This window comes from Myripristis murdjan, chromosome 5 (genome assembly GCF_902150065.1).
Source record: "Myripristis murdjan chromosome 5, fMyrMur1.1, whole genome shotgun sequence".
In the NCBI taxonomy this organism is placed as follows: domain Eukaryota; kingdom Metazoa; phylum Chordata; class Actinopteri; order Holocentriformes; family Holocentridae; genus Myripristis; species Myripristis murdjan.
Window position 1 is genome coordinate 4966704 of NC_043984.1, and position 24398 is coordinate 4991101.

Genomic DNA, 24398 nt, shown 5'->3' on the forward strand with positions numbered 1-24398 from the left:
CTTTTACGGGAATCGTTTTCCAGGATTTTTCAAGGACCTAGGCAATGACTTTTGTGCTCGTCAGCTGGTCCTGGAAAGTCATTTTGGAACAATTCAAAACAGTCAAAGTGGCAAAATAACTCAAAATCATGTGAAAATGACGTCTCTAATTGCATGCTGTTTATGCATTGTACATCATGCTGTTCATGTGTGAAAAATGAACATAAGCAACAGGTTGACAACGTGCAAACAACGCGCTGTTTATGTGCACACTCTGCTGATCAAAGTGTCAATGGACCTGCTTGGCCCTCCACTCACATGTGACGCCGCAGTACGCCAAGCAACCACAGCTGGGCGCTCAAACGAGACATCCGTGGCTCAAAATGTGCAGCTTGAGCTTAGGAAAACATCTGAATATTCAATCTCCGGCCCAGATAAATTGTCCAGGATTTCGCTGATGCATCCAGGTCATTTGATTATTTTTTCATAGTTGCAGGTGTTTTTCATGAATGAAAAAGCACTCCGTATATTTCAAGGTTTTCCAAGAAGCCCTGCAGGATGAGCATCATGTAAAAGTTGAGGTAAAGTCGAGTCATTTTTGTTTGTAAAGCCCAATGTCAGATTTGCCTGAAGGAGTTTTACAGCAACAAATCCTCTGTCTTTAGACCCTCACATAAGGATAAGGAACAAATCCCTTAAAAAAAAAAAAAAACACACATTCAACAGGGAGAAAAAAATAGTTTGTTTGGGAAAAGCTCCTCAGCCTGTTTACGAGTACAATGCGGGGTGAGTTGCCCCAGCATAGGCCCATCCTGCCACTGTGGCTATTGGACCCAGTCCCCTCCTCTGTACCACAAACACAGTTTCTCCAGCCGGCCCACTCGTTGGACCAATCGACAATGACTCTTTTGTGGAGGGCAAACCTCAGCACAGCCTCAGAAAGCATTGTTTCTGCATTGGTCACCGCAGCAGCGCTTAGCTCACGGGTCAGCCGGGCCACGGCTGGGCTGAGCCGCGCCGCATCGCGGAGAGACCCTCTCAGTACGGAAGAATGGAGGATCTGTGAGTCTAAATCCGTTCTGACTTCAGAGGAAAGCTGCTGCCTCTGTGAATGAGCTTTATAAAAAAAAAAAAAAAACTAGGGGTGTCAGGCTTAATAGAAAATTATTGCCGCTATACTTCCACAGACGAAAGCCACGCTGACGGAACAATTACTCCTGATTGCCCACAGGAGTGAGCAGGATCAAGCGAGCATAAGAGCATCCTAAGATCTTGGCGATGTGACTGATGATGTCACATTATGAGGAATCAACAAGAGAGCTGGTGCCGTGAATAAAAGCCCAACTAACCCCGATACAATGCTGAAGCCGGAGTATAAAGTTTTCCACCGAATACACCCTTCTCGAAATCAAAATGACAGGTATTTTGAACAACTTTTTTGAGGGAAGGCGTTTGGACAAGCCATCAAACGCACTTCGACTACGAAAAATAAAGAGCCCCGGGAGTGGTTTCGCATGAAAGCTATTCTTGAGGGGAAAATAGGAGACATCACAGAATGGAGATGAAACCAACTCCTACACACCCTGTCCCTGACCTACATAGAGCTCAGAAAACTCTCCTTCTGTGTGCCAAATGTGGTAATGAGTGGAAAGATGGTGTGTGCCTACAGAGGAAAGTGAGGTATATGTAGTATACCTTAAATATAAGCATGCAAGGCACTATTTTTAAACCTAGACAATGCTCCGGGGCGCTGCGTGCCACACCAGATTAAGTCATTTACAATGGCCTGCACTGTATTTTTCAACTTTAAAATGAACCGTATTTAATCGCATAATGACTTGAATATATATATACTAATGTTTAAAGGTCCTTCCAATAGTTTCCGTTCAAAATGTCCAATCTGTGACAAAGCTCTTCAGAGAAACAACAGTCACATGGTGCAACTAAAGCCCAGTCATTTCTTCCATGGGAATACACAATCATTAAAATATGAGTGTTGCAGGGCTTGAATTGATCCAGCCAGCTGAGAGATGAATCATGACCTCACAAAAAAATGATTCACAGCATGAACAAACATAAAAATAGATAACAAATGGATAGATGAATGAATAAATAAAGCAAAAGTCCAAGACCAAGAGAAATTATTATAGTGATATCTGATGTATTGTATATGGATATAGTGTATTATATCACATTATGTCATTCTACTTGTTCTAGTATTTTTTATTTTGTGGTAATTGTAATGCAGCCTTTCAAACCAGTAAAAGACAACACTTATACCATGTCAAGATACTACAATAAAAAAAAAAAAAAAAAAAAAAGCTATCTCATATTATATCTATCCTTAGATCACAGAATGGTTATTATATTGATATGTTGGCCAGCCCTATCTCCATGGTAACAGCAACATCTCTGACTGATGGAATTTATTTTTGCCCCACTGGGAGGCAGTGGCCTGATTTTTTTTTTAAATATTGCACTGTAATATCTCAAAAAGGTTTTCTTGCACTGGCATGGAATTTGGTAACAACATTCATGTTGGCTAGAAGAGGAAACCTGGCAGTTTTGGTGATATCATGACCTTCACTTCAGCGCCACCAGCAGGCCCGGTGGGGCATCTGCAGCTTGAATGAATGCATTCGTATGATTGTGGAAGGTGCAGGATTAGGGGAATAAAAGACAGTTTCTTTAAAAAAAGCAGCTGAAATCAGATGGATCTAGCCTTGGCAGGAGCACATACCGCTCTAATAGTAGGTCATCACTGCACGGCTAATAACTTCCCTGGTGATTAGGCTTTGCTAGTGAAACAGATTTTTACTTCCTGAACCCGTCTGTTGCACTCTGTTGAGTTTGGTATTGCAATCCCATCTGTCTGATTTTGCAGCCTTTGTTCTCTGTCATCCCATCTCTCTCAAGTCCCTAGCTGTATCATGTTATATTTTATTTAATATAGCAGAAAAAAATAGATATTTGAAAACACTAGCGATTTGATAGCAAGGTTTAATAAACAGTAACTGTATTAAAGCTTTCAGATGAGTTTTCTGAAATGTTCTGAGCCACAAGAGTGTCTGTATAGACACTGACTTACAATGCACCATGTTTGTTCGGCTGCAGGCAGACCTCGCAGCCATTGGTCGGTGGGAGTCGGGTATATCAATAGACAATGGCAGAGAACAGCAGCTGCTGATGACTGAGTAAACAGCACTAGAAATCTAACAGAAAGTCAGTGAGAGCGGCCCTATTTTAAGCCTCTCCTTAATAGAAGATGGCACCCAAACGCTCACACCAGACACTAAGGAGACCAGTGGCCCACGGAAAACAACAAACAGTGCCAGGCGGAGACAATTCTGCTTGTGGCTCTTCTTCCTCCTTCAGCGCTGTGCCTAGTTCCCATAGGATTTCCTATGTAGAGATACAAATGTGACTTGGCCAGTTATGAGCGGCAAACTGCTTCCTGACAACAGACGAACTGTGTCTCTCTCTCTTGCTGTCAGGAGCCAGAACAATCTGAGTGGGAGGCTTTTTCACAGACACTGGCGGATTTCACAAGTTCACTTAAATTCAACCGTTACCCGACGCAGAAGTGGCTAAGCCTGTTGCATTATATATTAAGAATGTTATGAATTTTTAAAATTTCATTTTAAGTGAATTTCAGAAGACTGTGTGCCAAGGACCATGTGGGATATCATATCACAGTGTAAACAAAACAGAGGCAGGGAGGTTATCTACGCATATATGAGATACCTCATCGCCTTCTCTCCTCCAGGTTTGCTATACTGCCAAGTTGCAAGACATGCAAGGACACATATTATTCATTCAGGAGCCAGTCTGGCCTTCATATGCCCTCCGCTTTGGACCGCAGCTCCCAGTAATGTAAGTCCACAACGGTAGTGATGTGCCAGTGGCGGTGTCACATTAGTCAAGGACACAGTGGGAGTAACCTCCACCTCCTCTCTGCCATCTGTGCTCACAACACAATAGTGCCCTGGATCCACGGCTGTGCAGTGCAAATATTGAACAAAGATAAGAATGTCCCGAATACGGTGAGCAGACAATGGCTTCATTTATCAAAAAAAAAAACACAAGCATACAGTGGAATATCAGCAGCTAATATATGGGAGAATATTGAATATTCATCGAAGCATAACGTTAACGTACTGAAGAGGTAATAAGTAAGCTTTTTCCTACCACATGGCACAAAATAGCCATAATGGAGTTGCTGATCAAACCGCTGACTCAACCATTACTCGGCCAGGAGGAAACTCAGAACACTGCCCACCCCATTGGAATTTAATGACACCCACATTTTCGACTGCTCAGCGATGGAGGACGGTGTGACAAGCCAACAACCCGCACTGCAACCGTGTTCAGCGACAACGGCTAAAACACCTCACTCTTGACACGACATATTTATTATTATGACACTATATTACACAGTGACAGCTAGTTTAATCATTTATGGTGAAAATGTGGTCTCACTGATTTACAGTCCAGGTACTGGTGTGCAGGCAGTGGCAAAGATATGTGTACGATGACACACTTTATTGATGTACTTCTCGTTTTAAGATCATTTTTTGGGTGGCATTACTGCTTTAGTAGACAGTCGCAGTGGAGAGAGATGGGAAAGACAGGGCAGAGGCATGCAGCAAAGAGTCTGGGGTGGATTCAAACCCAGGCTGCTACAGCTTTGCTTTACAATGACAAACTTTCTACCACACTGCTAGCACTGTTGCTCCAAGTGATCTCACATACAGGTCAATAAAGGTCATAGATTACTTCAAATCTCCATGAAATAACCTCAAAATACTTCTACTTCCTGTAAAACAGAGTATCTTACATAGAGGCATCATCCTGCACTAGTGGCTGTAAATTAAAGTTTTCAACCAACAAACCTTGACACTTTTTTAAACATTTTCACTCATCCACCTTCAAAAAAAAAAAAATCCCTTCAAAACTGTATTGTAACTTCTCTCCCAAACTGATATCCTGTTGGTTTGCTATCAATGAACAGACTTACTTCTCTGTGAGGTAAATGTTACCCATTTTCATGAATCTTGTCACTCCAGCAAAGAAACCAGCATCAGGCAATCCAGATAGTTTAGTCTAAGCTACTGTTTTCAGCTATCAGCCGTGGAGTTCACTCTCAATCTATTGTTCCAAACAGGACATGTCTGACCACAAGGATGAATTCACCCTTGAGCTCTGACAAGAAATCAACTTCCCCAACGACTTTTGCCAGACACTGAAAAAAGGAAGTGGAAATCCTCCTCTGATATAGCCCGAAGTTTACATCTTCCTCTGTTACAGCAGGAGTGCTGCAACAGCTGTGGCGGGGGCCCAAGCTTTATTATCACATTCACATTTATCACTAAAACTCCTGGAGTTGCAATGAGAAAGTTTTCAGTGTTGCTGCAGGTTTTGGATCCCCCACAGTCACCACGGCCCTTTATCACTGACCTCATGTATTTAATAGTAAATGAAAGGTGCACTTTGAGCTTGGTCATTGTATTTGTTTGATGACAGCTCCTGTTATGCAGCCTCAGGAAAGCCTGCCTGCTCTCAGTATCACTCCACAACACGGATGGCTTCTGCTTTGATGTAGCAGCAGTCACAACTTGTGACACGTGAAAATATGCAACCACATGAAAGTTGCACTCTAAGAACAATGTTCATGAGTAGTCATTTTTTTTTAGGAAGAGTCATGCTAGGGATTTAAAATGGACCAGGTTAAATCTGAACACAGTTAAGTACATCTGAGCTCCATTACAAAGCAAAACAGTTTGGGCTGGACCTCAGAGGACGAGTGTGGACAAGTCCTTGGAGTCGTATCAGCTTGAGGAAGGTAAACAAGTAATATTTGGGAAATGGGTGACACAGCAAAACACAGATAAGCCTCAACTTGCAAACATCTATAAATTTCTCCACCTACTATTTAACTATCCAACAATCCCTGTGGAATGCACTCGGTGTATAATAAAGCACCTTTGGCACCAACAAATGTTAGGCGTTTATGTCACCAGTGTCAGATGACTCACTTGAACAGCAAGGCCTTACATGTCTAGCCCATGTGTGTGTGTGTGTGTGTGTGTTTGTGTGTGTGTGTGTGCAAGTGCAAGAGCTCATGAGGGCATGTGTGGCAGGGGAAAGTGGGGTCCCATTAATAGTGAGGTCTTTGTGGTTTAAGCTCCAGGCTAGACATGCATGGATTGTTAATGTCTGCTGGAAGTGTTGGGGGGAAAAAATTGGACACAATAAGTCCTACAGTTTCTTTCAAATTGTACAAAAAAAAAAGTGCTGGGACATCCGGCAAGTGAGGCAGAAACAGCGCCCTAGCCCAAAATGCAAATGAGCTGGTCAGAGGTCCCCTTGCTCCCCCCTTCCCTCTCCCTACACCCCTCTCCTCCCTCCCTCCATTCTGCTCTGAGAAGAGGCAGCGTGAAATCCATCCAGGGAGGGGCTATTGTACTCCAGGAAGCAACCGTCAAACTGGAATGGTTAGTAGTCTTTCAGGGAATCTCTGTTTCAGCCCGAGGCTGTGCAGTGTGCAGTGCGGCTGCAAAACAGGGAGCGGGCGGTCTGCGGCTGGGACGAGCCGGCGATCTATCCGCGGCTCATCCTTCCTGCCGTCTGTCTCAGGAACTGCTGCTATCATAACAAGGCCTCGTGTTCTCTCGCCCCGCTGCCCGTCTGAGGCAGGCTCCAGTTCAATCGTCCATGATGGTGTGTACTCAGCCAAAGGGCCACCCAGGTACCGGCAACACCCCGTGTTCTCCTCCTCTCTCCTCCTCCCCTGCCTGGGACAGAGTGGGACAACACTGCACACACACACACACACACACCCTGCCTCCCTCCATCCATGGCCCCCCTGGACAAAGCTGCAGCCTCTGCAGCATGCTAACCATGCTGACAGTGTGGGGAAGCGAGACAGAGGAGGCTAACAGGAGCCAGGTAGAGAAAGAGAGAAACTGTGTGGAGGACAATAAATAGACGCCTCTCACCTCCTCGTCCTCAGTAGTATTTCCTCCGAGAAGATTCAGGCACTCCCTGGTGACTCTTTAATCCTGGTTACCTCCCATAAACTCCCAGCTGTTGGTGCTGCTCTTTTCTTTTTTTTTTTTTTTTTTACCACACTGCCAGGTCCAGCACACTCATCCTTAGTGTCCTGCGAAGGCTGCAAGTGGGAGAACACAGCCTGAAATTCTCCCCTGTGCTGTTTACTTTCCCACAACTTCTTCCCTGCACCGTGTGCACTAGCGGCTCTGGATGAGGTAACCCCCCTCTGCTCCCTCCCCTTTCCTCCCTCCCTCTTTTGGTTGTGTTCCTCCCTCTATCTTCCCTCCTCTATCCCTCGCTTTTTCAGACGGGTTCCCCCCCTGCCCTCCTCCATTCTTTCTCTGTCCTTTCTTTGGTTCACTCCCTCCTCCCACTCCCCAGACCCCTGCTGCTTCCCAGACAGCAGCACAAAGCAGGCTAGGGGGCTCTCAGCCACAACTGGCCAATGACAGAGTGCCAAAGTCATGCATGCGGCCAATGAAAAGCCTAGGGGGCAGCATTTGCACCAATCAGGACGGCTAGTCAGAGCAAGTGGGCAGGACAAAGGGAATTAGGGGCAATTCGTTCTCTGAGCTCTTCCTGAGTGGGACTAAAGGTGAAGCTGTGTATTTACACTGTATTTGTGTCAGCTTTGAAATTTACTGGCGTTCCGTGAAGGGGTGGGGAAGCTGATTCCTAGGCAACACAGAAGAGGTGAACTGATATGGAACAAGATTTAATACATTCAAATTCATCTGCACAATTAGATTAATACTTCAAAAAATGGTTTGTACCACAATATTAAATTTGTCACTTTGCTGGAGTGGGGAGATTAATGTAATTGTGTGACATTAGCATATAAAAAATGGGCTTATGTTTTTTTGTAATAGCATTTGTCTTATTCTAATTATCCGTCATTAAATGACTATTACATTATTAATGTGATACATTAAACCATTATAAAATATGAATTCTTCTTGTCTTTACATTATGGGTTAATCTGAATAGCTGTGTGTCTGCTATTTTGACCGCTAACTGTCTTCATCAGTGGATCTATTTCTGCCCCTAATCACATTTACAGTGCTGCTGGGTTGATGCAGATTGTGACGTGCAGCGCTGGCACGTCTGTTCTCTCAACACAAGATAATCTGAGGTCAGATTGCTGTAATTACATCTGCAGTCCTCCAATCGAACCCGATCAATCATGATTTTTGTTTTTTCTTTGTTTCTGCTGCAAAGTTTGTTTTCAAAAGAGAATAATCAGACACTTTGATTGTTGTCCAGAAGATTTATTAAAACACATTGAACAAATACACAGAATACAAATTAAAAGATGACAATTCACTTTTTTTTCATTCAATTGCTATACAGCACAAATATCAGTACCATCACACTGCTTGGAGCTCATTGTCTGTAAATGCTAGCCACACAGAGCAATCACTACCGCCTCCCCAAAGTGAACCGTCATACAAAACGTTTCACATGCTGTGCATTCACTGCAACAAAGGTGCCTTTACCAGGGTCTTTTGGTAGCTTTTGAAGCCAAGTTTATAAGCATGTACATACATTGTTAACATATTTATAATATTAGACTGAAGCCTTTTTTTCTAACAGACGTTACATTCATACTGACTTCAGTTTGATTGCATTTCATTTGAGCATTGCGTTTTTGACGTCGTCTCATAGTCATCACTCCAGAGGGAAACAGACATGATGTTGATTGATGAGCACGTTTCTGTGCACACTGCAGTTTTATGGCAACACCACCCTGCAAACATTCAGTTGTTTTTTGTTTTTTTGTTTTTTGTTTTTTTTTTCTCAGTTTGGTACATAAATCTACATGAGATGGACATATCTCTGAAAAATCTCTCACTATTTACATGTTTCTGAGGTTCTCTCTGTCAAGCAACCTAACAAGGTCAAGTAACTGATGACATCAACAGAAACACAGTGAACAAAACAGCACTGCGAAACACGAACAAAGAATTAGCGCAAGGTTCATCTCGTGGTCATTTTTGAAAGAAAGGCTGCTCATCAATGTCTCGTAATGTTGCATTGAGTGTTTCTTCTCGGTTAAAGCGTGTCATCGGAGAAACAACTGGCAAAGAGGTTGCGGTAACACAATATATGGTAAATAAAAAGGGTCAGGACAGAGCACCTCAGGACAATCATTTGAACTTGTAAGAGGAGAGTAACAAAATACACTCACCAACTCTGTACAACAGAATCTCTTAAAGTTTAGAATAGTCGGATCACAATCCTCATCTCAACAATGTCGAATAAGTGCTGTAGCAATGGCAATAATAATAATACAAACAGGTAATGCCACTGGTTGTTGGGGAGGGAAACGGGGATAATGACAAATGCCTCAATTAAGATTTGTACTTTGAGTCCAAACATTCAAACTATGAATCCATAGAAAAGGAAATACAGCAACCTTGAATTTATAAAAGGTTTCACTTGTAGGACAGTCACGTTCATTAGCACAGGGATGGAATGGACAGGATGTGTAGCTATACCATGCTACAGTGTCTTTACACCAGGTAAAGCTTCAGGCTACAACATACACTCTTGAAGGAACCAACATATGACCGAAGAATCTTGACGTGAATCTTGAAGTAAAGACAGTTTCCCAAGAGTAATGCTGTGCAACATTGGTCCTTGAAAGCTGATATACAGAGAGTATTCCTATAAATTGAGGCAGAGATTGTAATACCACAAACCACAGTCTTTACCTCAATGGAGAAAGTACACTGCATCGACGAACAGACAGATCATACTGGATCATCTCACTTCTAGACCGGGCAGAGCCCGTTTAATGGCACTGAACCGAAATGTTTTGCTCAAATATACTTAATTTTACCTTAAACACAAAAGATAAGCAAACAAAAGCTTATTTCATGACAAGCGCAAGCCTTAAGGTGACATAGTGTCATAAGCACATATTTTCTTATTCAGTTCTCACAATGAAAGGGAACTGGGAAAGTCCCTGGGATGTAAGGCAAAAAAAAGAAAAATCTCCTACACCCTTCGCCCAGGACTCTGTACTGAGATAGGACCGATGGTTAAAGCCCTGTATGTGGATGCAGACCAGAAGAGTTCCTGTTTATAGTGCAGTCCCACTGGTCATGGCCCCAGGGTTTAGCTCTACAGCCACTACTAACATTCAAATATAGAAAGAAACACAAATATTGTACCGTACACAGAAATATCCAGTCTCCGCTGAAATGTATTAAAAATCATTTTGCCACTCCCACAGTTTTCATCCTGCTCTGTACGATTCACCTAAGGATTAACCCAGCCTTTTGATTCCATCTATTATGTATACATATTTTCACTATGATTAGACCTATGTGAGGTAAAATAAACAGCAGTCTCTTTGAATATATACAGTACAAGTGACCCACCCTCACAGGTTGCTGGGTACTGCAGCCATGTATCTGCAGTCTTGGTAGAAATCACTTTCTCCAAATGACCAGTGGGTGGCAGTCTTTAGAGGATTGAGGCAGAGTGCGTCCAGCTACTGCATACACGATAGTAGTCTTTGATACTTTCAAATCAACACTTTGCCCACGGGCTACTACATGAAGGACAAAACAGGTATTCATTTTAAAGGAACAGAATTGGCTCTCATAAAAACAATCTCCTATCAAACTATGACTGAAGCCTTCCGTCACTTCACTCCTCTTCGTAAGGAACAAGCTCCAGTGGGGAGGGTGGGGGCAGTCACAGTGCACAGTGGATAGCCAGATGGATGAAAGCAACAGGGCGCACACTGGATAAAAAAGTCAGGGCTGGCATGAACAAAACACACATTCCATGATTAGATTGAACCCCAATCCAGAGCATCAGAGCCTCGGCACCACCACCTCGCTCACACCAACAGGTTCGTGAGCTGAAAAAAAGAAAAGATTTTTCCCTCTAAGAAGAAGAGCTGTTCCCTCCTAATCCTCAGCTCTCCGGCAAAAGTTAACAAAAGCAAATATTTATTGAAATACTTCTAGAGGATCCTTGAAAGATAAAAGTGCAATCGTTAAGATAGATAGATACATCTGTATTGATCAAAAAGTTAATCGCCTTATCCGCAGACAGAGAGCTTCTTTTTCTAGATTCAAGTCAGAGTTGGCCGACAGGAAGGAGCGAGAGAAAGAGGAGGATGTGGCAGAAGAGACGGACGGCTGTTATCCATGCAGATGTCATCCCTGGGAGTTACTGACCTCAGGCCAGTGTGATACAGAGCTGGTCTAGTCCTCGATACAGATGACATCACTGGGTTTGCCTGACTTGAGGTCAGGGGTGGCCACGTCTCTCAGGGAGTCGATTGACTTCTTGTCCAGATGGCTTGCAGGGGGTGGGGGGCCGTTAGAGGAAACTGAAGCAGGAGCAGAATTCATGTTTTTAATGGTTCATTTTGACAAAAGAAATGTGTTGAAAAGACATAACTCATATCAGACTATAGTGAGGAATACAGGGAAATAAGGCAGACTGGCTCACTGGATAAAAACCACACTGATTCAGCAAATTCAATATCTCATTTAAATTCAGCTTACTCTGCACTGAGTCACCAAAAATATTTAACAGAAATGTTGTGTCAGTTCTTGAATATTTGTTTATTTTCATTCTCCAGCATCAATACTATGCACCAAATGTTAGTTTGGCAGGTGGAGTTGAAGGTGCTCTGTGCAAGCTACCAGAGGTTGACTGAAGTAAGGACCATGTAGACTCCACTGACAGAAACATGGGATAACCAGGTAATTTATCAGCGAGTTGGACCAGCGATGAGAATCTTGTCAACCAAACTATCAAATACGTGCTTATTCCGGGTCATTTGCCAATTGAGTCTATAGGGTCCTCACCTTCAGCAAATGTGCAGAGTGAGCATCTAGCAAATATCAAGTCGGACAAACTGCTGCACACTGAGGCGGCTTACATCCTTTGCTTACGGAATAATTATGTCATCGAGAACGTAATCATCCACAGCTTTGATCTGTATCAGTCTTTTGACTGCTGGATTTCAAGTGGCAGGTGGCATTAATTCAGAATGAATCAGAGCATCCTCTATTTCCATGAGGTTCAGATGAGCTGGGCTCGACTGTAAAGTCTAAACAGAGCGCATCCTTACCACTGACGTAGGGTCCCAGAGGCATCTGACTGTAGTTGACCATGGGTTGTCCACCTGGCCCTCTGAAGCCCCCTCCAAAGCTGCTGCTGTACATTTGAGAGCAGCCAAACCCACCCTGGGTGAAAGGCTGAGTAAAACACACGTAATGTAAGTTAAACTGCTGCATACTCGAGCATTAAATGATACCTTAATATTGCAATAACAAGACAGGTGCTGAAATCTGTGGTTACAGGTATAACAGTGATAAAACAGGTGTAAAGAAAAGGAGTTATTGCTTTTATACAACAGGAACCAAAGCTTTCAGCTTGTCTGAAAAGTTTTTTTTTACTCAGTATTGTACACACACTGTGGGAACAAAAACGGGAAAGCAAGATAGATTGCTGGCAGTCTCCCTGGTTACTACTGGTGTTGGCATAGTAACCAGTAAAGCACAGCTAGAACGCATGACCAATCAGAATGCTGGGTTGAAATGATCTGTTGTATAACAGAGTAAAACACACACACACACACACATACACACACACACACACATGTACATTCAACTTTGCTGAACAGGTACAGGAGAGACAAAAAGGAAACATGAAAGAGCAGAACCTTTGTCAAATCCTTTGGGATTGAAATGTTGAGCGTAATGGTGAAAATAAACAACTTAGGGGAGATTTCTTTCCTTCTTTTATCCATTACACCTGGGGAGGCCGGTCCACAGGGGATAAGGAGCATGAGCTTCTTCAGTTTTTCTCAAGAAAAACTGTGGTTGCCTTGTCTTGAGCAACAAATGGTTAGCTTCCACCCGGCAATTTACCAAGACCTGCCGTGCATTTTACTGAGCCAGGGTCTCTTCAGCCTTTTGAATCGACTGCCCTCACTGCAGTACACCTAGTCAAGGTCCACCAAAAAGAAACAAAAGACTAATGACTCTTATCAAGACAAGAGAGAAAAACAAATCTCCATCTGACAGAGTCTTAGAATTGGTTCTGACTCAAAACACAGGAAAAAAAAAAAAAAAAAAAAAAAAAAAAAAAAGCTAGCAGTTGGTTGACAGAACTTGTTTCGGAGTTTGGCTCGCGTAAAACAATTTCTACAAGGAGTGACACATCGTGAAACTTTTGGAGTGATTACCACCAGAAAAAAAAACTTGAAACTTCAAGGATTTTAGAACAGCATTCCCGACCCTCTCCTGTCCCACCTGTTGCGGTGGAGGTTCGTTGCCTCGGCTGGTGAGGCGGCTCAGGATGCTCCTCTCAGACATCTGCAGGCGGGCCGACACCGGGGGGATCCTGGACAGCATGTTGGGCAGCCGCGTCACGTCCGCCTTCATGTCACTCAGGAGTTCCTCCAGCTGGTTCAACACTGCGCAGGCACAGGGGCAAACAGTTACCGCATCGAGAGGAGAGGAGCGATGGCATCAACCTGCGTTACTGCAACAGACAGCCTGGAACAGCCCACACCTGCCCACACCAAGCGTCATCACTCAAATTCTCCAAGTGGCATCTGTGATTTGTCCTACTGTATTTAATTTTTTTCTTTCCTTCTTTCTTTCTTTCATTTTCTTTTCTTTCTTTCCTTCCTCCAAAATTAATTCACTAAATGTCAGGCTATAATTTTTGCGATGATAGCATTTGATTGTCTTGGGTATATACAGTCTGTGAGAGCATATTAATAATTTTGGCCTGTAAAAATCAGTCTTGCAGCCCTTTCTTTTACATGACCAGCCACTGGCAGGAGACCCGACATTTTTCAGATACGAATCGCATGGCTATGTGTCTTTTCAACAGGACTACAGACCTTTGTGCAGCACGGCATTGGCAGGCTTGTTCCCGGCCAGAGACTCTTTGGACAGGTGCTGGTGGGACTCCGCCAAACACTCCACCTCAGCAAAGCGTGTGTTCAGGGCCATGGCTGGGTGGCTGGGGTCCTGCGTCATGTTCAGGTACGCCGCCCTCCTCAGCTGCTCTTCAATCACGAGAGCCTGCTCCAACAACTAAACACAGAGAGGGGAAAATTGTAGGCTCTTCAATCCTTCCTGCATTTCAGCCATCCATCCTCACTTCCAAACAAGGAGGACTGCAACGCCCACAATTCACCTTAAAGCGCCGAGCCAGGAACTTGTTCTTCATCTCCAGGTAGTTGCCCTTATGCATCTCAGTCTTGAAGGGCTCGTTTAGGATAGCATAACGCGGGTCATTCTGGATGTCTTGCCAGCGAGCATAGCCGTGTCTGAAATTGCATCCTGGTCAAGGAAAACAAATCGGACCACAGAATCTCATAAAGTTCCACAAATAAAACCGCCATAGAGGGCTGCAGAGATCAGAGTTGTTGTAAATATCATTTCTTCAGTGAAATCAGCCCCATTTCCTCCAGGTAATAGATATTAAATTGCCTTGCCAGATGCTGAACACCTCTTTCCTATATATGGGAAAGGATACGTTACAATGCCAGCCAGCAGCCAATAGTCATGGCGACGGTGCCAGATGTCATACATCTTCCCAGATGAGAGTGCGGCCCGCTCCTCTGTTTGCCATAGCGTGTGCAACTCTGCAAGTTTAAAGACAGGATGGTCGCACAAAAATGAAATTCTTTGTTTGGAACAGAAAGAACAGCACATCAAATCGGATTCAAGTTTGTATGTGCTGTAGCTTTCAAATTCATTAACTGAGACAAAATAATCCTTTCAGTATAAAACTGTCCAAATAGGATTTACAAGGTTACTAATGCGCAGAACAGGTAGGCAGGTAAAAACTGTGAGACTTCCCTACTCTGCCCTAAGGGAACTAAACCTTTAAAAAAACATGTATCCTACCCTTTGAGTGCATCCAACATTATTCACTTCAGACAGTTACATAAAGTTTAGGCAGCTATGACTCATCCCTCCATCATCAGCTATTGTAGTTGTGCCCGTGAGAGAGGTACTGTCCTCTAGAGTGATTTTAAGGCTTTCAGAAAATATATGGATCCTTTATTTTTATTTATTTATTTTTGTTTTCTTTTCTTTTGTTTTTCCTCCAGTTGTGAAAATGAAATTGGATTTTTGGATCGTGTCTGCCAGTTGCACTGTTCTTGATGTTAAATTAAAACTCATTTCATAAAGCCATATGCTGAAATGCTAAGCTACTGAAAATATAGTGAGTCATTGTTCTTCTTTTCCCCACTGCAGCTTCAAAACCCATCACAATCTATCGCATAAAGTAAAGAAATGCATTACAGAGGAACACACAAAAGCAACAATAAGCAACATTAGAGCTGGAGGCGTAAAGATAATGACAATCATTTTGCATCCTTATACGGTTCCAGATCAAACTGAACTGTGTTTGCACTGGGCAGCTCCTTCTCTCCGTCTGCAGGCTGCTGGAAAGAATGTTTTTGTGCTCAGTGTGAACATGATGTTCCTCACCTGTGAAGCCCCCATCCGCGATATTGAACATGAACCTGGTTTTGCATCCATTTTTGTCATCCCTCCTGCTCTCATCCATGTCATCCAATGTCTCTTTCTCTCCATTTAGTCGCCCCTCTAGAGCGTCTTCGCTCTTCACGTCATCTGCAACAGCTAAAATATAAGAACAAGAATATCTCTTCAAAAAGATACATAACAATTGAATTTAAAAAAACACTCATTGAAGATGCTTGGCCTTTTAAGTAATATATGTATTCTCATGCATACCCCGTGTAACTGTTGTAGTCAAGGATTTTTGCAAGGTTGGTATGCATACCTGGTTTATTTTCCTTGTCTTCTGTTTTTGCAGGGGCATCACTATCTCCTTTCTCCGAGGACTTCTCTGTCTCTTTGCAGGGCTCAGCTGAGGATAACAGAAACAGAATGAGATTCAATTAAATTCAGAACAAGCCTGCAAGAAGCACAAATTCTAGCACAAAGGTCACACACCGCTCACCCTTAGGTGAGGTTTGATTAGATGGCAGCTCTGTCAGTTTCAGAACAGGCTCTTTCGGGTTGGCAGCTGGCTCTGACTTTGTAGAGGGTGACTCAGTTCTGTCCCTCTCATCTCCTGTTTTTTCCTCTGAGCTGGCCACGGTCTCTTCACTGTCAGCTGGCTTCTCAGGTGCAGACGCTGAGTCTGTACTGGAAGGGGTCTGCAGAGAAAAACAACACAAGCAGACACGGCAAGAGGGGGAGAGGGAGGAAAGTTGGTAGAGGGCAGATAGACAAGTTAAAAGGTGTCTGTGTTTGACAGAGGCATGCTCTGAGGATGATAAGATGAGAATGGTCAAAGTGTGATGAACCGTGGGAAGATGGACAAGACAATAAAAGGGAAAAAAAGTGGAAGCAATGGATACAGGAGGGGGAAAGACTCACTTCCTGCTCTGTCAGTTTCTTGTTATCTGGCTCTGCGGACTCCTTGTCCTCAGCGGAGCCTGAGAGAGACTCAATCTTCTCTAGAACCCAGAGTACAGCAACAACTCAAACTTTCAGCTTTTTTTTTTTTGTCTTTTATCAAAAACTTTATTTGAAGAGCACAAACTCTTTCTCTACAGTCTTTCAAAAATGAAACATGATTAGCACAAAATACTTGGCTCTGACCTGGTGGGACAGGGGTGCCAGGCTGTGTGGCAACAGGGCTGGCTGGCACGGGTGTGTTGGGATCAGAGGATAGACTCTCAGTCAGTTTCTTCAGCTCCATTCCAATAGGAATCAGATCTGGAGAGCTCAGCTTCCCATTAACATGCTCAAACTCTTGCACCTACACACACCCCACAACAAGAGAAAAGTTAGAGTGTAATATTCCAGTGACCTACTTCACTCAAACGAGGGTTGGCAACGTTGTAGATGCACATTTCCCATCCAAGTACATGTGGCACATTACTAAACCACCACACCAGTCTTTTCTTTATGTCTGTTAATATTTCTGTTAACTTTAAAGACCAACAAGACATATATGTGCACGGTTACATGATAAGCAAACAAAACTGCAAAGTAGCTATTCAGATTTGTTTGGCAGACAATTTAAAAATTTGTGGTTTGGAACCTAGAAAGGGAGAGGATGATGCCCGACAACAAGGTTTTTCCATCTAGCCCCACCTCTCTATGTGCATCTGCTTATTTGGTTTGACCGAGTTTGATTAATCCCACTCTTTTCCCATAAAAAGTCTATCTGGGTTGTATCTGGGTTAAGTGACGTCTTCAGTGGATGGCTAAATAACAAGTACCTTTTTCCTAACGAGGGACATGACTCCGATCCGCGTGAGGACATGCTGGCGGGACAGCCCCTCACGTGGGACTCCGTCGGCAAAAGTCTCCGCTCCGTCCGCCCCTGGCTCACACAGATGTCTCATAAACAGAGACACGTAGGCCCTAACGGGGGGAAAAATAATTGAGAATATGCATAATGACATAAACGGTTCTGAGGTGGCTTCTCCAGCGCCACATTTCAAACTAGAAAAGTTGCATTCCCTGGAGAACATGTGCAGGCTAGTTGTAAGCAACCGAAGAACCTGTCCTAGTTATAGCAGCAGCAGGAGAAATGGTGGTAATAGTAGTGATAGTAATAGTACTAGTATAAATAGTAGTATAATAGTATTAATAGTAGTGGCAGTGGTTGGGTGCAAGTGCATTCTATTTGAACTCACACCCAGGGCAAAGTGGATTCTGCTCCCCTATTTATGTAATGTTTAATATTAATGTAATGTTTCACTCTGCTGTATTCTAAAGTAGGCTAACCCTGAAAGTGTCTACTTTTGACTTATTGTGGATCTTAGCCCTAGGCAAACCAACATCATGTAAAAAAGGGGTTACAATAGCCCAGAGCTATTTTACCATTTTAACTTAGGAGTAACCCTTGGCTAAGAATGTACTGTGTGAAAGGTACTAAAGAGACAGCACAAAATATAAAAACTGGTACACTCAGTATATACTTGGCATTTAAAAGCACCTCAAGAGGTAAAAAAAAAAAAAAAAAAATTAAAATGTTGTAGCGACTAGTACCTGAACTCACGCTCACTCTTCCCTCTCAGATCCCTGACCAGCCAATGGGAGTTGAAAGCGTCCTGAGGAGGCATGCCCCAGCGCATGATGGCATTGAGGAAGGCTTTCCTCTGGCGGGCATTGAACCCAAGGACCTTGACATGAGAAGAACAACATTATACAAGAATCGTGCATGCTCATCTGAAAAAGATTATCTCACAATGCCAGTGCTGAGCGACGGAAAAACAACACCCACAGGGAAACATTTATGGCCTGACAAAGACCTACATTCTGCTGAAAACATGGCTCGAGCTTGAAGCTTAAAGATTCAGTGTGTGGGTATTCTGTTGTTAAGAAAAGCAACACGCTCACTCGGAATAATATGAAAACAGTGTTGGGTGAAATAACCCCACTCACTATGTCAATGTATGGAAGCTAAAAAGCTTTCTGGAATTCATACCTCAATGTTGCCCCCTACGCGTGCCAATAAGGGCGGCAGGGGTTTGTCCTTCTCACTCTTCAGCTGCCGGCGAGACTGTCTTCGACCGCCTACAGAAAAACCAGAAAAACACCCCAATCAGTCTTCGGATGGATCTCTCACCACCATCAGTCCTGGCTTTCCTGTGCCCACAGCTCACGAAAACACATGAAGGCAAACATGCGAGGTCGGACACCCACCTTCAGGCCTCTCCTCGAAGTCTTCGTCCTCGTCCTCGGACCCCACGGAGTACTCGGAGTGATTGTCTGAAAGATCATCCTGCCATTCTGAGCCACAGATCAAAGAGAAACAGTACAGTGCATTCACTTCTATTGGTGGCCACTTGGGGGCACCATGGCACTACAGACCACAAGGGTTGGGTGTGCACAGACTGTCCTCAGCCAGCTCTTGATAGCTCTGAGTGTGCTCTGAGCTACGATGGGCTTCAAAACCTCGCTCCTTTCTACAGCCATTGTACCGACTGTTGAACTGTGGCAATAAGGATCTTGAAACCACTGTAAAACGTACATCTACATGACATACTCACGTAACAGATATAGATATTGTTGAACTATGCCGAGCAGTGCTTCAAAATCTACTAAGCAGGGTATGTTTATATAACGATTAAATATTGAGGGCTTTTGGGTATGGTGCAACACTCTCTGGCACCCATGATGGAGGTCTACAGCTCTTGTGTGTTTTGGTACATTTAACTGATGTCAGCTTGTTGGGTGGATAATTATAGTATCTAGAGGTTAATAGGGCTAACAATTAGTGTTTTACTGTAAGAATACAACCCTACTAATTAACATATTTAGAAGACTTTAGAGTTTGGCTGGTAGCTGCAGTTACACATAAGAAAGTTTGCATTTTACAAAGTTTACCTTATCAGACTTACTTTTCCTTATAACATTACTCAGCTCTCTTTCTTTCTTTTTAGCCACACCAGTTGTATACCTCCATGATGGCAGTATTAAAGTAGTGACGCAAAGTTAAGATGTGTCACAATTTGAATTTATAATTTCTTAAATTCAGTTTATCGTTGTAAAAAAAACCAAGAGCCAAACTTTGATCATGGTAACCAACAGAAGTGAGCCTGTGTGGTATTCGTGCTGGACTATCATAAGCCTGACAAATACTTTAGCTTCAACAAACCAAAGAACTAAAAAAAATCAGGAGTGTTGGTGAAGGGATAAAGCAAAACACCAAACCCCCTAGAAGACATGTGCGTCCTGGGAGAGGAGCGCAGGGTGTCTGTTGTCGGGGCCAACCTTGGTCCTCCTGGGTGGTGTCATTGTAGTTGACCTGCTTTCGGATGCGCTTGCCCTTGCCCAGGTTGCGGGCGAGATCCTCCTGCTGCTGCTCGTAGTGGTGGCGGAGGAGCTTCTCCCAGTAGTCTGGGTCCACGTTCTCCTCCTGCTTGATGATCTCACGCTGCACCTCCTCCTGCACACATACACACAGAAGAAAACAAACCTCTGTAGCCCTTGAGAACAACTTTGGTGGTGTTCTCTGAATATAAACACACAATATATCTTCATTTTTGGGGAGGTTTCCTTGAATAAGCCCTTTTTGGGTTTTTTTTTTTACCTTTCCAGCACTTTCTGTATTATTGTTTTTTTTTTTTATCTATGTAATTGTCTCTGTATTATGGTGAAAATAAATAATAAATAAATAAATAAATAAATAAATAAATAAAAAAAACACAGAGGCACGTGATCCACTCCCAGATCCATCAGGTACAAAACACATACGGCCAGGGCAAATTTTATTTTAACAAAAGCCATGCCACTGTAATATAATCTCAACACAACACTGACAAAGACGGCTGTATCTTCACCTCTCCATCCTCCTCTTTCACCACATACTGTGCCACCTTGAAGGAGCTGAGGTACTCGTTCATGTTCTGGATCTCGGTGTCTTCGGTGGCATCCTGACTGCGGTCCAGCAGCTTGGAGATGGCGTCGTCATCATAGTGGATCACACTGCCCTCCTCACCGTCCTTATTGTCCCCTGTTAATGTAAAGCTTTTGGTTAGCAGACACCTTGATTGTTAAAAACTCTGGCCTATTAAAAATAGGCTCTGAACCTGAGAAAAGGTCTTTGGAATCATTAGACAGCCCAAAAATATAAAGTGATGCTGTGTCATTTTGGATTTTTCTGTTGTTGGTGAAGTAACGTCACCCTCACCAAGATTAGAAGCCTCAACTTGTCTCCACACTGTATCACTGCATTTTAACTTTATAGCAATATAGGACGTTGCCTTTGGTTACAGGAAGACAACCACTGTTCTTTCAACATTGGTGCTTGTGATGGGAGGCAGCAAGGTTTATGTTAATATGTGGTCTTCATTCTGAGAAACACAAGGACTAAGAATACCACTGGTGTGTTTTCTCAGCCATGGTGTCATCTGATCACGTTAACAATTCCACTGTATCACAATTAATCTGACAAAGATATACTGACATTTAAAAAGGCTACAAATAGCACGTTTAATTTCAAGTGGAGAAAACTTGTGACATGTACCCACTGTAAAAATATAAAAACAAATGTCAAGGTATCCCTATAATACTCAAGACAGACACGAAGGAAGCATGAATGCAGCATACCCATGGTTCGGGCTGCCTCCACTTCATCTTTGAAGAGCTCCTCAGTGCCAAACTTGAGGATGTCGTCCAGCTCCTGTTTGGACATGGAGCCTGTTTTGGAGCCCAGGCCGGGCCGCACCACTAGGTGTGTCAGCATCATCTTCCTCTTTGCCACCTGAGTGATCCGCTCCTCCACTGAGGCCCGTGTCACAAAGCGATAGATCATCACTTTTTTATTCTGGCCTATACGGTGGGCCCGGCTAAATGCCTGGGAGAGTCAAAAGATAAGAGTGAGAAGACATGCATGAGACAGATAAAGACTGACAAAAACAGTGAACAGATGACATCAACAAAATCTGTAAAAAGGCAATCAAGGCAACCTCGTGAGGCAGACAATCTCACAGGGTGATCACAGCACCGTGATCAGCTTGTAAGATCCCCTGACTCACAAACCTAATGAAGTCATGCATGGCAACGAAAACATGCAAGTGTCCATCTGAGAGTCTTTGAGAGAGCAGTACTTGGATGTCATTGTGAGGATTCCAGTCAGAGTCGTAGATGATGACAGTGTCTGCAGTAGCCAGGTTGATGCCAAGACCTCCAGCACGTGTTGAAAGCAAGAAGCAGAATTGCTGAGCACCTGGTGCTGCAGTGAAAACCAAAGCAGAGAGTCAGTGTGTGTGTATGTTTAGTGGGGGAAGGGGGGTGGGTGGGGGGCTGGGAGGTGGTAAGGGGTGCTACTGAAAAAGAGAAGAAGTGGAAAATGTGTGTCTGCACACAAACACCCAAGGCAGATTCAGGATTCAGGATTAACACACTCACCATTGAAGCGATCAATGGCCTCCTGCCTGAGGCCTCCTGTAATTCCGCCATCAATACGTTCATATTTATAACCCTCATACTCCAGAAAATCCTCAAGCAGATCCAGCATCTTGGTCATCTGAAATTGCATTTGCAAGTTTATCCCACTGTGATGAAACATGGCTGAAGTTGCAATTAAAATATCACTAAGATGACAAAAAGTCAACAGAATTTTTTTTTATATTTCAATGACATTTTAATTGTGTGTCCCACAATGAATAAAGTAGTCATAAGATATTTGAAATACCATTTAATGCACCGCATGATATTGAGACTGGCACTGAAGTGGCTGAAATATGGAAGGTTGGATTTCAGGTTTTTCATCGCCATCAATCAAAGCCAGCCAGGGCCACTAACCCAGATATAATACTGACTATTACCTGGGAGAAAATGAGAACTCTGTGTCCTTCATCTTTGAGTTTCTTCAGCATCTTCTGAAGAAGAGTCAGTTTTCCTGAGGACTTCACCAGTAGGTTACCATCATAGGAACCGTTTGGTAATACGGGGGCTTCCTGCAGAGACAGAGAGGACAGATGAGTTCATCAATTTTCAGGCGCCAACTGGAGAAATATACTAATATTTTGCTAAATCAGTTACTTTAACACATAGTAATTTGTAACTGACATCTTATCTGGGCAGATGGCTCTCTGAGACACACACCCACACACTTTCACAGTGAACCACATTTGTCAAGATTGGTATTCCTGGGCCATCTCATAATGCAGTGCACATCCAGCCGTTGCTCCAGGCTTTTCTTCCAGACTGAACTGGTATAAGCGTATGTTGACATTAGGTGGTGTGCATTATGGGACTAGTATAAGCGAAACCAATGGCAACAATCTTCACATATCTGGTGCATCCGTAGGGATATTGTCAGGGAGGGGAAAATACACAGCGACATTTCCGGAGTGGATAATGCAGCATATTTCTCAAGGGCACATTAACAATGATGGAGACAGGAGGACACAAGAGGTTTGAACCTGCCACCTTATAGGTGCAGTTTGGTCTCTGCTATCGCTGGACAGGCACTGTTGCCATGCCAACAGAACACTGAATTTCACTGACAAGATTTTGCACTCAGTGTTGGAAAAAAAAAAAAAAAAAAAAAAACAACCATTGACTATGCATTGTCTTGCTCCCTTACCACAGCAGCTACAGGGAACAGGTAGGGATGGTTGCAGCACTTCTTGAGGTCCATCATGATGTTGAGCAGGGACACTTGGTTCCCTCCACCTTTGGAGTTCAGAGCCTCAAAGTTTCTCGTCAAGATGAACTTATAATACTTCCTATGTGTCAGAGGGAAAAAAGTTGGTTTGGGTCAGACAGAAAGGCACAACATCAAAATCAATTCCAGTAGTAAAATAATACACCACACTATTAGCAAATAAGCTCTTTAAAGTAATGTCACTTCCAAACTTGTGGAACTACCTTCTTTCCTAAAATTGGCACTGTATCACTACACAACAACAAATATATATCACTATGTAGGTAAGAGCCTAACCATCACACTAAACAAAAGACTGGTACTGCACTTATCACACACTCACAGTATTTAGTGAGTGGCACAAAGCGGGCCATTTTAGCAAAATTTCCAAATTGTTTACATATGCGCCATCGCAAACTAAATACTGTACAGGACAACCAATCACTACCACATGCTACTCAGTGAAAGTACTCATTTTGGTATTTTCCTTTTTCTTAGTTGCATTGAAAGTTTAGTCCTTTAGTGTTCAATAAGTTCCAGGATTGTGAGAAACCTGAAACTGTTGGACCCCCCATCGTGCAAGTTCAAATGTGCATGGGAGGTGAAGAGGTGTAAAAAAAAAAAAAGAATTTCTCCTCAGTTTCTGAATAACTTACTTTCTTTGGAGATAAATGGGACAGGCAGAGGCGGCACACAGAATCAACTACAGTAGAAAAATACCAACTTATCCCGGGGCGTACTTCTGCATGGGGCTGAGCTCCACTCTGACAATCAGCTCTGTCTTCGCAGGCATGTTCTTGAACACATCGGCTTTCAGTCGTCTGAGCATGTGAGGCCCCAGCAAGTCATGCAGCTTCTTGATCTGGTCCTCCTTTGAGATGTCAGCAAACTCCTCCAGGAAGCCCTCTAGGTTACTGCGCCGATCACAGGTCATACACCGAAGAATTGTACAAATTCAAGAATAGTTCCAGTACAGAATAGTATAGAATTCTAGTATTATAGAAAAGAACCGTTCATTTGATTTGTGAACTACAACTTCAACGCATTCTATATACACACATCTATGATAATTAATATTGAAATAATATGCATACATACAGTGGGAGATAGGGGCCCTGGGGATGGATGGGTGAGCAGATGGTGGGATGAAAGGATAGTGGTATAGAAAAACAGATGGGACTTATTTTGACACTCTGAGGTGAGGATGTCCTGTGTTGACG

At 43.2% G+C, this 24398-nt stretch overlaps 2 protein-coding genes across 2 annotated transcripts in view; both read right to left on the bottom strand.

Annotated features, from left to right (window-relative positions):
• Positions 1-7290, bottom strand: part of arhgef10la (Rho guanine nucleotide exchange factor (GEF) 10-like a) — a 119068-nt gene extending 111778 nt beyond the window's left edge. Inside the window, exon 1 of the mRNA XM_030051925.1 lies at positions 6978-7290. The gene's annotated coding sequence lies outside the window, so the exon portion shown is untranslated. The remainder of the gene's footprint in view (positions 1-6977) is intronic.
• Positions 7291-8284: 994 nt separating this feature from the next.
• The window catches only part of chd5 (chromodomain helicase DNA binding protein 5), a 49266-nt gene continuing 33152 nt past the window's right edge, over positions 8285-24398 (bottom strand). The window contains 24 exon segments of the mRNA XM_030051508.1: positions 8285-11383; positions 12134-12248; positions 13320-13483; positions 13919-14114; positions 14218-14350; positions 14560-14668; positions 15525-15677; positions 15841-15927; positions 16021-16219; positions 16302-16522; positions 16668-16827; positions 17294-17438; positions 18069-18202; positions 18508-18596; positions 18720-18812; positions 19797-19971; positions 20366-20552; positions 20554-20614; positions 21135-21381; positions 21635-21759; positions 21936-22053; positions 22355-22486; positions 23119-23260; positions 23919-24092. Of these exon segments, the coding sequence (XP_029907368.1) occupies positions 11256-11383; positions 12134-12248; positions 13320-13483; positions 13919-14114; positions 14218-14350; positions 14560-14668; positions 15525-15677; positions 15841-15927; positions 16021-16219; positions 16302-16522; positions 16668-16827; positions 17294-17438; positions 18069-18202; positions 18508-18596; positions 18720-18812; positions 19797-19971; positions 20366-20552; positions 20554-20614; positions 21135-21381; positions 21635-21759; positions 21936-22053; positions 22355-22486; positions 23119-23260; positions 23919-24092 (3487 nt within the window). The 3' untranslated portion in view covers positions 8285-11255.